General features: G+C 48.8%; 1 protein-coding gene across 5 annotated transcripts in view; it reads left to right on the top strand.

Moving 5' to 3' along the window:
* The window catches only part of MTOR (mechanistic target of rapamycin kinase), a 634,684-nt gene that overhangs the window by 15,875 nt on the left and 604,690 nt on the right, over positions 1–14,119 (top strand). For all 5 annotated transcript variants that reach the window (XM_063948692.1, XM_063948690.1, XM_063948689.1 and 2 more), the window contains exon 2: positions 4,487–4,667. In XM_063948692.1, the coding sequence (XP_063804762.1) occupies positions 4,533–4,667 (135 nt within the window). In that variant the 5' untranslated portion in view covers positions 4,487–4,532. The remainder of the gene's footprint in view (positions 1–4,486; positions 4,668–14,119) is intronic.

The raw sequence follows: 14,119 nt of genomic DNA, 5'->3' as shown, positions 1-14,119 counted from the left end.
CGGTGTGATTCCTATAGTGTGGTCTCACGGACGGGAAGACTGTATTACCTGTGTGATTCCTATGGTGTGGTCTTGTGGATGGGAAGACTGTATTACCTGTGTGATTCCTATAGTGTAGTCTCACGGACATGAAGACTGTATTACCGGTGTGATTCCTATAGTGTAGTCTCACGGACATGAAGACTGTATTACCGGTGTGATTCCTATAGTATGGTCTCATGGACGGGAAGACTGTATTACCGGTGTGATTCCTATAGTGTGGTCTCACGGACGGGAAGACTGTATTACCTGTGGGATTCCTATAGTGTGGTCTCATGGATGGGAAGACTGTATTACCTGTGTGATTCCTATAGTGTGGTCTCGTGGATGGGAAGACTGTATTACCTTTGGGATTCCTGTAGTGTGGTCTCACTTATGGGAAGACTGTGTTACCTGTGTGATTCCTATAGTGTGGCCTCACGGACGGGAAGACTGTATTACCTGTGTGATTCCTATAGTGTGGTCTCATGGATGGGAAGACTGTATTACCTGTGTGATTCCTATAGTGTGGCCTCACGGACGGGAAGACTGTATTACCTGTGTGATTCCTATAGTGTGGTCTTGTGGACGGGAAGACTGTATTACCTGTGTGATTCCTATAGTGTGGTCTTGTGGACGGGAAGACTGTATTACCTGTGTGATTCCTATGGTGTGGTCTTGTGGATGGGAAGACTGTATTACCTGTGTGATTCCTATAGTGTGGTCTCGTGGATGGGAAGACTGTATTACCTGTGTGATTCCTATAGTGTGGTCTTGTGGATGGGAAGACTGTATTACCTGTGTGATTCCTATAGTGTGGCCTCACGGACGGGAAGACTGTATTACCTGTGTGATTCCTATAGTGTGGTCTCATGGACGGGAAGACTGTATTACCTGTGATATTCCTATAGTGTGGTCTTGTGGATGGGAAGACTGTATTACCTGTGTGATTCCTATAGTGTGGTCTCATGGACGGGAAGACTGTATTACCTGTGTGATTCCTATAGTGTGGTCTTGTGAATGGGAAGACTGTATTACCTGTGTGATTCCTATAGTGTGGTCTCATGGACGGGAAGACTGTATTACCTGTGTGATTCCTATAGTGTGGTCTCATGGATGGGAAGACTGTATTACTCTGTGTGATTCCTATAGTGTGGTCTCATGGACGGGAAGACTGTGTTACCTGTGTGATTCCTGTAGTGTGGTCTTGTGGACGGGAAGACTGTATTACCTGTGTGATTCCTATATTGTGGTCTCGTGGATGGGAAGACTGTATTACCTGTGTGATTCCTATAGTGTGGTCTCATGGACGGGAAGACTGTATTACCTGTGTGATTCCTATAGTGTGGTCTCATGGACGGGAAGATTGTATTACCTGTGTGATTCCTATAGTGTGGTCTCACGGATGGGAAGACTGTATTTATTACCTGTCTGATTCCTATAGTGTGGTCTCATGGACGGGAAGACTGTGTTACCTGTGTGATTCCTATAGTGTGGTCTCATGGACGGGAAGACTGTGTTACCTGTGTGATTCCTATAGTGTGGTCTCATGGACGGGAAGATTGTATTACCTGTGTGATTCCTATAGTGTGGTCTCACGGATGGGAAGACTGTATTACCTGTCTGATTCCTATAGTGCGGTCTCATGGACGGGAAGACTGTGTTAACTGTGTGATTCCTATAGTGTGGTCTCACGGATGGTAAGACTGTATTACCTGTGTGATTCCTGTAGTGTGGTCTCACGGATGGGAAGACTGTATTACCTGTCTGATTCCTATAGTGTGGTCTCATGGACGGGAAGACTGTATTACTTGTGTGATTCCTATAGTGTGGTCTCATGGATGAGAAGACTGTATTACCTGTGGGATTCCTATAGTGTGGTCTCACGGATGGGAAGACTGTGTTACCTGTGTGATTCCTATAGTGTGGTCTTATGGACGGGAAGACTGTATTACCTGTGTGATTCCTATAGTGTGGTCTCACGGATGGTAAGACTGTATTACCTGTGTGATTCCTGTAGTGTGGTCTCACGGATGGGAAGACTGTATTACCTGTCTGATTCCTGTAGTGTGGTCTTGTGGACGAGAAGACTGTATTACCTGTGTGATTCCTATAGTGTGGTCTCATGGATGAGAAGACTGTATTACCTGTGGGGTTCCTATAGTGTGGTCTCACGGATGGGAAGACTGTATTACCTGTGTGATTCCTATAGTGTGGTCTCATGGACGGGAAGACTGTGTTACCTGTGTGATTCCTATAGTGTGGTCTTGTGGACGAGAAGACTGTATTACCTCTGTGATTCCTATAGTGTGGTCTCATGGATGAGAAGACTGTATTACCTGTGTGATTCCTATAGTGTGGTCTTGTGGACGGGAAGACTGTATTACCTGTGTGGTCTCATGGACGGGAAGACTGTATTACCTGTGTGATTCCTATAGTGTGGTCTCATGGATGGGAAGACTGTATTACCTGTGTGGTCTTGTGGATGGGAAGACTGTATTACCTGTGTGATTCCTATAGTGTGGTCTTGTGGATGGGAAGACTGTATTACCTGTGTGATTCCTATAGTGTGGTCTCACGGATGGGAAGACTGTGTTACCTGTGTGATTCCTATAGTGTGGTCTCACGGATGGGAAGACTGTATTACCTGTGTGATTCCTATAGTGTGGTCTCACGGATGGGAAGACTGTATTACCTGTGTGATTCCTATAGTGTGGTCTCATGGACGGGAAGATTGTATTACCTGTGTGATTCCTATAGTGTGGTCTCACGGATGGGAAGACTGTATTACCTGTCTGATTCCTATAGTGTGGTCTCATGGACGGGAAGACTGTATTACCTGTGTGATTCCTATAGTGTGGTCTCATGGACAGGAAGACTGTATTACCTGTGTGATTCCTATAGTGTGGTCTTGTGGATGGGAAGACTGTGTTACCTGTGTGATTCCTATAGTGTGGTCTCATGGACGGGAAGACTGTATTACCTGTGTGATTCCTATAGTGTGGTCTCATGGACGGGAAGACTGTATTACCTGTCTGATTCCTATAGTGTGGTCTCATGGACGGGAAGACTGTATTACCTGTGTGATTCCTATAGTGTGGTCTCATGGACAGGAAGACTGTATTACCTGTGTGATTCCTATAGTGTGGTCTTGTGGATGGGAAGACTGTGTTACCTGTGTGATTCCTATAGTGTGGTCTCATGGACTGGAAGACTGTGTTACCTGTGTGATTCCTATAGTGTGGTCTCATGGATGGGAAGACTGTGTTACCTGTGTGATTCCTATAGTGTGGTCTCACGGATGGGAAGACTGTTATACCTGTCTGATTCCTATAGTGTGGTCTTATGGACGGGAAGACTGTGTTACCTGTATGATTCCTATAGTGTGGTCTTGTGGACGGGAAGACTATTACTTGTGTGATTCCTATAGTGTGGTCTCATGGATGAGAAGACTGTATTACCTGTGGGATTCCTATAGTGTGGTCTCATGGACAGGAAGACTGTATTACCTGTGTGATTCCTATAGTGTGGTCTCATGGACAGGAAGACTGTATTACCTGTGTGATTCCTATAGTGTGGTCTCATGGACAGGAAGACTGTATTACCTGTGTGATTCCTATAGTGTGGTCTCATGGATGGGAAGACTGTATTACCTGTGTGATTCCTATAGTGTGGTCTCATGGATGGGAAGACTGTATTACCTGTGTGATTCCTATAGTGTGGTCTCATGGATGGGAAGACTGTATTACCTGTGTGATTCCTATAGTGTGGTCTTGTGGACAGGAAGACTGTATTACCTGTGTGATTCCTATAGTGTGGTCTTGTGGACGGGAAGACTGTATTACCTGTGTGATTCCTATAGTGTGGTCTCGTGGACGGGAAGACTGTATTACCTGTGTGATTCCTGTAGTGTGGTCTCATGGATGGGAAGACTGTATTACCTGTGTGATTCCTATAGTGTGGTCTCATGGATGGGAAGACTGTATTACCTGTGTGATTCCTATAGTGTGGTCTTGTGGACAGGAAGACTGTATTACCTGTGTGATTCCTATAGTGTGGTCTTGTGGACGGGAAGACTGTATTACCTGTGTGATTCCTATAGTGTGGTCTCATGGACGGGAAGACTGTATTACCTGTGTGATTCCTATAGTGTGGTCTTGTGGACGGGAAGACTGTATTACCTGTGTGATTCCTATAGTGTGGTCTCATGGACGGGAAGACTGTATTACCTGTGTGATTCCTATAGTGTGGTCTTGTGGACGGGAAGACTGTATTACCTGTGTGATTCCTATAGTGTGGTCTCGTGGACGGGAAGACTGTATTACCTGTGTGATTCCTATAGTGTGGTCTCGTGGACGGGAAGACTGTATTACTGGGATGATTCTTCTCACATCTATATTATATTGGTGCAGCGTGGAAATGACACGATGAGTGTTAGTAACAGATGTGCTCTTTTATAACCCGGCAGGTCCCTGTGACATCACCTGTGTAGGGTCTCCCGGTCCTGCTTACCCATGGCCCAAGCCAGCATGTCCGGCATAATGACAATGCTGCAGCAATTTGCCAATGGCTTGAGGAGCAAAAATGAGGATGCTCGCACCAAGGCAGCCAAGGATCTGCAGCACTATGTCACCACCGAGCTCCGAGAGGTGAGTGCACCCTGGGCTTATCCGCCCCTCATATAACGTGCCACCAGTACAGCAATGGGGAATCCAGCCACCCTCATCCTACTCACTATACACTCATTGCAGCAATGGGGAATCCAGCCATCCTCATCCTACTCACTATACACTCATTGCAGCAATGGTGATCCAGCCACCCTCATCCTACTCACTATACACTCACTGCAGCAATGGTGATCCAGCCACCCTCATCCTACTCACTGTACACTCACTGCAGCAATGGGGAATCCAGCCACCCTTATCCTACTCACTATATACTCATTGCAGCAATGGGGAATCCAGCCACTCTCATCCTACTCACTACACACTCATTGCAGCAATGGGGAATCCAGCCACCCTCATCCTACTCACTATACACTCATTGCAGCAATGGGGAATCCAGCCACTCTCATCCTACTCACTATACACTCACTGCAGCAATGGTGATCCAGCCACCCTCATCCTACTCACTATACACTCATTGCAGCAATGGGGAATCCAGCCACTCTCATCCTACTCACTATACACTCACTGCAGCAATGGGGAATCCAGCCACCCTCATCCTACTCACTATACACTCACTGCAGCAATGGGGAATCCAGCCACCCTCATCCTATTCACTATACACTCACTGCAGCAATGGGGAATCCAGCCATCCTCCTACTCACCATACACTCATTGCAGCAATGGGGAATCCAGCCACCCTCATCCTACTCACTATACACTCATTGCAGCAATGGGGAATCCAGCCACCCTCATCCTACTCACTATACACTCACTGCAGCAATGGGGAATCCAGCCACCTTCATCCTATTCACTATACACTCACTGCAGCAATGGGGAATCCAGCCACCCTCATCCTACTCACTATACACTCACTGCAGCAATGGGGAATCCAGCCACCTTCATCCTATTCACTATACACTCACTGCAGCAATGGGGAATCCAGCCACCTTCATCCTATTCACTATACACTCACTGCAGCAATGGGGAATACAGCCACCCTCATCCTACTCACTATACACTCATTGCAGCAATGGGGAATCCAGCCACCCTCATCCTACTCACTATACACCAGTGATCGCGCTGAGACCAAAAAAAAGTGGGTCCCAGGGACCCCTCACTTTTAAAAATTGGGGTCCTACTTGTCCTTTTCTGGGTCCCATCGGAATGAAGGTTTTAATTAGTCTAATTAATGATTCAAACATAAAAACACAAACTTGATTTGGACACTACAAAAGGGGTGCAAGGGGGAGGATGGGGTGACGATGCTGCTGGGCTGTGTAGCATACAGGACACCCCGCACTTTAGATGTAATTAGACATTTTGGTGACCTTGTGGCAGAAAGAGAATTGGTTCTCCGACACCGAAAACTGCGCCAGTGCGCGCCGAAGGCGCGCTGGAATTTTTTAGGGGCGTAGCTTCGTGGGGAAGTGGCGTGGTCACATAATAATACCAATTCACATTATTCCACACAGTAGTGCCGCTTATACACATTGCACCAGGTAGAACCTCCTATACACACTGAGCCAAGGAGAGCACGTTATTCACATTGCACCAGGTAGAGCACGTTATACACATTGCGCCAGGTAGAGCCTCCTATACACACTGAGCCAAGGAGAGCACGTTATTCACATTGCGCCAGGTAGAGCCTCCTATACACACTGAGCCAAGGAGAGCACGTTATTCACATTGCGCCAGGCAGAGCACGTTATTCACATTGCACCAGGTAGAGCACGTTATTCACATTGCACCAGGTAGAGCACGTTATTCACATTGCACCAGGTAGAGCACGTTATTCACATTGCGCCAGGCAGAACACGTTATACACATTGCACCAGGCAGAGCACGTTATTCACATTGCGCCAGGCAGAGCACGTTATTCACATTGCACCAGGCAGAGCACGTTATTCACATTGCGCCAGGCAGAGCACGTTATTCACATTGCGCCAGGCAGAGCACGTTATTCACATTGCGCCAGGCAGAGCACGTTATTCACATTGCGCCAGGCAGAGCACGTTATTCACATTGCACCAGGTAGAGCACGTTATTCACATTGCGTCAGGCAGAGCACGTTATTCACATTGCACCAGGTAGAGCACGTTATTCACATTGCACCAGGTAGAGCACGTTATACACATTGCACCAGGTAGAGCACGTTATACACATTGCGCCAGGCAGAGCACGTTATTCACATTGCGCCAGGCAGAGCACGTTATACGTATTGCGCCAGGTAGAGCACGTTATACGTATTGCGCCAGGTAGAGCACGTTATTCACATTGCGCCAGGCAGAGCACGTTATACGTATTGCGCCAGGCAGAGCACGTTATACACATTGCGCCAGGCAGAGCACGTTATTCACATTGCGCCAGGCAGAGCACGTTATTCACATTGCGCCAGGCAGAGCACGTTATTCACATTGCGCCAGGCAGAGCACGTTATACACATTGCGCCAGGCAGAGCACGTTATTCACATTGCGCCAGGCAGAGCACGTTATACGTATTGCGCCAGGCAGAGCACGTTATACGTATTGCGCCAGGTAGAGCACGTTATTCACATTGCGCCAGGCAGAGCACGTTATTCACATTGCGCCAGGCAGAGCACGTTATTCACATTGCGCCAGGCAGAGCACGTTATACGTATTGCGCCAGGCAGAGCACGTTATACACATTGCGCCAGGCAGAGCACGTTATTCACATTGCGCCAGGCAGAGCACGTTATTCACATTGCGCCAGGCAGAGCACGTTATTCACATTGCGCCAGGTAGAGCACGTTATTCACATTGCGCCAGGCAGAGCACGTTATTCACATTGCGCCAGGCAGAGCACGTTATTCACATTGCGCCAGGCAGAGCACGTTATACACATTGCGCCAGGTAGAGGACTTAACAATTATATGATTAAAAAACAGGACAACATTATTAAATAATACATTTTCTATATATAATGGCTTTATGGTGCCGCTATAATAGAGCCCCAGACTGGATTTAGACACTACAAAAGTGTTGTGGGGGAGGGAGGGTGACAATGCTGCTGGGCTGTTATCATATCGGAAGTATGCATTCAGGATCCTGGCTGTCGGGATCCCAGCAGCCGTAATACCGATGCTGGAATCCTGACAGCAGCCACAATACCAACGCTGGCATCCAGAGGTGATCAGGATCCTGGCAACGATATAGCGACAGTCAGGATCCTGAAGGGAAGTATGCACTGCCGCCACTGGTTTAGCGTGCGGGTGGGAAGGGGGGGGTTAGGATATGGTGTTGGGGAGGGTTAGGCTGCAGAGGGAGGGGGGGGGGGGTATAAGTGTTAGGCACTAAGGGGGTGGGTTAGGTTTAGGCTGCGGGAAACGGAGGGTTAGGGGTGGGAGGTTAGGGTACCCTCTGCACTCGTCACTCTTGTCGGCTTTGCTGCGATCGGGATGCTGGTGTCGGTATACTAAATGCCAACATCCTGACGACGACTTCGGACACTTGGTACAACCACTGGATTTGAGTCATGCTGCCTGTAATTTATGTGCTGACTGATCAACTTCAGTGACAATCACTGTGCTGGCTGCCTTTACAGTAACCAGCGGCAACCAGCAGTAACCAACAGCAACCAACAAAGGCAGCCAGAACAGTGAGTGTCACTGAAGTTGATCAGTCAGCACATAAATTACAGGCAGCATGACTGGAATCCAGTGGTTGTATCAAGGGTCCTGTATGCTGCAGAGCCCAGCAGCACTGTCACCCTCTCGCCTCACCCCCCACTCCATACCACAAAAATGTTGCGTTTAACACCTGTTTGCAGGCGCCATGCAGCCCCCATCTCCGCCATCCCACCGATATGAGCTGCCCCCCAGCCGCCACCGCAAGTCCAGCTCACCCCTCCGCACAGCAAGCACAGTCCCCGGTCACCGGCGTTCAACATCCCCGCAGCACAGTGTGTAGAGCGCCGCAGAGCCGTCCTCACTGTCTGTCCGGCTCCGTGAAGCTCCAGCGGGTGATCGGCGAGGGGGGGGCGTCCTCACTGTCTGTCCGGCTCCGTGAAGCTCCAGCGGGTGATCGGCGAGGGGGGGCGTCCTCACTCTGTCCGGCTCCGTGAAGCTGCAGCGGGTGATGAGGGGGGTGATGTGTGTGTGCGCGGTGTAGGGGGCGGGGCCTTCTGGGTGCATGCGGATAGAGAGATGCGGCAGCGATTGGATGAGGAGGCGCGGCGGTGATTGGATGGGTAGACAGAGTCTCCTATTGGTGCAGTGATACACAGCGCGTCCTATGGGACCCGCTCATTTTTTAAAACCGGGTACAACTCTTCCTGTAGCGCGTAAAAACGCGCTATAGCGCGTATTTTGCGATCACTGTACACTCATTGCAGCAATGGGGAATCCAGCCACCTTCTTCCTATTCACTATACACTCACTGCAGCAATGGGGAATACAGCCACCCTCATCCTACTCACTATACACTCACTGCAGCAATGGGGAATCCAGCCACCCTCATCCTACTCACTATACACTCATTGCAGCAATGGGGAATCCAGCCACCCTCATCCTACTCACTATACACTCACTGCAGCAATGGGGAATCCAGCCACCCTCATCCTACTCACTATACACTCACTGCAGCAATGGGGAATCCAGCCACCCTCATCCTACTCACTATACACTCATTGCAGCAATGGGGAATACAGCCACCCTCATCCTATTCACTGTACACTCATTGCAGCAATGGGGAATCCAGCCACCCTCATCCTACTCACTATACACTCACTGCAGCAATGGGGAATACAGCCATCCTCATCCTACTCACTATACACTCATTGCAGCAATGGGGAATCCAGCCACTCTCATCCTACTCACTATACACTCATTGCAGCAATGGGGAATACAGCCACCCTCATCATACTCACTATACACTCATTGCAGCAATGGGGAATCCAGCCACCCTCATCCTACTCACTATACACTCATTGCAGCAATGGGGAATACAGCCATCCTCATCCTACTCACTATACACTCATTGCAGCAATGGGGAATACAGCCACTCTCATCCTACTCACTATACACTCATTGCAGCAATGGGGAATACAGCCACCCTCATTATACTCACTATACACTCATTGCAGCAATGGGGAATCCAGCCACCCTCATCCTACTCACTATACACTCACTGCAGCAATGGGGAATCCAGCCACCCTCATCCTACTCACTGTACACTCATTGCAGCAATGGGGAATCCAGCCACCCTCATCCTACTCACTATACACTCACTGCAGCAATGGGGAATCCAGCCACTCTCATCCTACTCACTATACACCCATTGCAGCAATGGGGAATACAGCCACCCTCATTATACTCACTATACACTCATTGCAGAACCACTAGGACTATGTCACACTCACTATACACAGCTGCTGCACACTCATTGCAGAACCAGCCCGTGATTTACACTAGGACTATGTCACACTCAGAATGGGCTCAGCCCTGATTGGCAGATGTCGGAATATATAATGCAGCCCTCGGGGCCTCGTCTCTGATGCGGTCACTGTCATACTGAAATCTTCAAGTTTCTTTTATTAAGTCTTATTTTGAAATGTAAAAGTGTGAAAGTTATCCTCATTCTTTGTGTAAGTGTACAGCATCTAGTGCTGGGTATAATATAATGGGGGGGGGGCATCTAGTGCTGGGTATAATATAATGGGGGGGGGACACATCTAGTGCTGGGTATAATATAATGGGGGGGGCACATCTAGTGCTGGGTATAATATAATGGGGGGGGGGGACACATTTAGTTCTGGGTATAATATAATGGGGGGGGGACATCTAGTGCTGGCTATAATATAATGGGGGGGGGGCATCTAGTGCTGGGTATAATATAATGGGGGGGGGACACATCTAGTGCTGGGTATAATATAATGGGGGGGGGCACATCTAGTGCTGGGTATAATATAATGGGGGGGGGGGACACATTTAGTTCTGGGTATAATATAATGGGGGGGGAAAATCTAGTGCTGGCTATAATATAATGGGGGGGACATCTAGTGCTGGGTATAATATAATGGGGGGGGGCATCTAGTGCTGGGTATAATATAATGGGGGGGGGCATCTAGTGCTGGGTAGAATATAATGGGGGGGGACATCTAGTGCTGGGTATAATATAATGGGGGGGCATCTAGTGCTGGGTATAATATAATGGGGGGGGCATCTAGTGCTGGGTATAATATGGGGGGGCATCTAGTGCTGGGTATAATATAATGGGGGGCATCTAGTGCTGAGTAGAATATAATGGGGGGGGTGGGCATCTAGTGCTGGGTAGAATATAATGGGGGGGATCTAGTGCTGGGTAGAATATAATGAGGGGCATCTAGTGCTGGGTAGAATATAATGGGGGGGGAACATCTAGTGCTGGGTATAATATAATGAGGGCCATCTAGTGCTGGGTAGAATATAATGAGGGGGGGCATCTAGTGCTGGGCATAATATAATGAGGGGGGGCATCTAGTGCTGGGCATAATATAATGGGGGGGCATCTAGTGCTGGGTAGAATATAATGGGGGGGGGCATCTAGTGCTGGGTAGAATATAATGGGGGGGGGCATCTAGTGCTGGGTAGAATATAATGGGGGGGCAACTAGTGCTGGGTAGAATATAATGGGGGGGGGGGCATCTAGTGCTGGGTATAATATAATGGGGGGGCGTCTAGTACTAGGTATAATATAATGAGGGGCATCTAGTGCTGGGTAGAATATAATGGGGGGGGGGCATCTAGTGCTGGGTATAATATAATGAGGGGCATCTAGTGCTGGGTATAATATGAGGGGCATCTAGTGCTGGGTAGAATATAATGGGGGGGCATCTAGTGCTGGGTAGAATATAATGAGGGGCATCTAGTGCTGGGTAGAATATAATGGGGGGGCATCTAGTGCTGGGTAGAATATAACGAGGGGCATCTAGTGCTGGGTAGAATATAATGGGGGGGGGGCATCTAGTGCTGGGTAGAATATAATGGGGGGGCATCTAGTGCTGGGTAGAATATAATGGGGGGGCATCTAGTGCTGGGTAGAATATAATGAGGGGCATCTAGTGCTGGGTATAATATAATGGGGGGGCATCTAGTGCTGGGTAGAATATAACGAGGGGCATCTAGTGCTGGGTAGAATATAATGGGGGGGGGGCATCTAGTGCTGGGTAGAATATAATGGGGGGGCATCTAGTGCTGGGTATAATATAATGAGGGGCATCTAGTGCTGGGTATAATATAATGAGGGGCATCTAGTGCTGGGTAGAATATAATGGGGGGGCATCTAGTGCTGTGTAGAATGTAATGGGGGGGCATCTAGTGCTGTGTAGAATATAATGGGGGGGCATCTAGTGCTGTGTAGAATATAATGGGGGGGCATCTAGTGCTGGGTAGAATATAATGGGGGGCATCTAGTGCTGGGTAGAATATAATGGGGGGGCATCTAGTGCTGGGTAGAATATAATGGGGGGCATCAAGTGCTGTGTAGAATATAATGGGGGGGCATCTAGTGCTGGTTAGAATATAATGGGGGGCATCTAGTGCTGGGTAGAATATAATGGGGGGGGGGCATCTAGTGCTGGGTAGAATATAATGAGGGGGGGTCATCTAGTGCTGGGTATAATATAATGGGGGGGGGGGCATCTAGTGCTGGGTAGAATATAATGGGGGGCATCTAGTGCTGGGTAGAATATAATGGGGGGGGGCATCTAGTGCTGGGTAGAATATAATGAGGGGCATCTAGTGCTGGGTAGAATATAATGGGATGGCATCTAGTGCTGGGTATAATATAATGAGGGGCATCTAGTGCTGGGTAGAATATAATGGGGTGGCATCTAGTGCTGGGTATAATATAATGAGGGGCATCTAGTGCTGGGTAGAATATAATGGGGGGGGGGCATCTAGTGCTGGGTAGAATATAATGGGGGGGCATCTAGTGCTGGGTAGAATATAATGGGGGGGGCATCTAGTGCTGGGTAGAATATAATGGGGGGGGGCATCTAGTGCTGGGTAGAATATAATGGGGGGGGGGGCATCTAGTGCTGGGTAGAATATAATGGGGGGGGGGGCATCTAGTGCTGGGTAGAATATAATGGGGGGGCATCTAGTGCTGTGTAAAATATAATGGGGAGGCATCTAGTGCTGGGTAGAATATAACGAGGGGCATCTAGTGCTGGGTAGAATATAATGGGGGGGGGGCATCTAGTGCTGGGTAGAATATAATGGGGGGGGCATCTAGTGCTGGGTAGAATATAATGGGGGGGGCATCTAGTGCTGGGTAGAATATAATGGGGGGGGGCATCTAGTGCTGGGTAGAATATAATGGGGGGGGGCATCTAGTGCTGGGTAGAATATAATGGGGGGGGCATCTAGTGCTGGGTAGAATATAATGGGGGGGGCATCTAGTGCTGGGTAGAATATAATGGGGGGGGCATCTAGTGCTGGGTAGAATATAATGAGGGGCATCTAGTGCTGGGTAGAATATAATGGGGGGGTGGGCATCTAGTGCTGGGTAGAATATAATGGGGGGGTGGGCATCTAGTGCTGGGTAGAATATAATGGGGGGGTGGGCATCTAGTGCTGGGTAGAATATAATGGGGGGTGGGTGGGCATCTAGTGCTGGGTAGAATATAATGGGGGGTGGGTGGGCATCTAGTGCTGGGTAGAATATAATGGGGGTGGGGGGTGGGCATCTAGTGCTGGGTAGAATATAATGAGGGGCATCTAGTGCTGGGTAGAATATAATGAGGGGCATCTAGTGCTGGGTAGAATATAATGGGGGGGCATCTAGTGCTGGGTAGAATATAATGGGGGGGCATCTAGTGCTGTGTAGAATATAATGGGGGGGCATCTAGTGCTGTGTAGAATATAATGGGGGGGCATCTAGTGCTGGGTAGAATATAATGGGGGGCATCTAGTGCTGGGTAGAATATAATGGGGGGCATCTAGTGCTGGGTAGAATATAATGGGGGGGCATCTAGTGCTGGGTAGAATATAACGAGGGGCATCTAGTGCTGGGTAGAATATAATGGGGGGGGCATCTAGTGCTGGGTAGAATATAATGGGGGGGTGGGCATCTAGTGCTGGGTAGAATATAATGGGGGGGTGGGCATCTAGTGCTGGGTAGAATATAATGGGGGGTGGGCATCTAGTGCTGGGTAGAATATAATGGGGGGTGGGTGGGCATCTAGTGCTGGGTAGAATATAATGGGGGTGGGGGGTGGGCATCTAGTGCTGGGTAGAATATAATGAGGGGGCATCTAGTGCTGGGTAGAATATAATGGGGGGGCATCTAGTGCTGGGTATAATATAATGAGGGGCATCTAGTGCTGGGTATAATATGAGGGGCATCTAGTGCTGGGTAGAATATAATGGGGGGGCATCTAGTGCTGTGTAGAATATAATGGGGGGGCATCTAGTGCTGTGTAGAATATAATGGGG

This window comes from Pseudophryne corroboree (genome assembly GCF_028390025.1).
Source record: "Pseudophryne corroboree isolate aPseCor3 chromosome 10 unlocalized genomic scaffold, aPseCor3.hap2 SUPER_10_unloc_2, whole genome shotgun sequence".
NCBI classification, from domain to species: Eukaryota; Metazoa; Chordata; class Amphibia; order Anura; family Myobatrachidae; genus Pseudophryne; species Pseudophryne corroboree.
The sequence above is the reverse complement of the archived record's forward strand: the minus strand, read 5'-3'. Positions and strand labels throughout refer to the sequence as shown.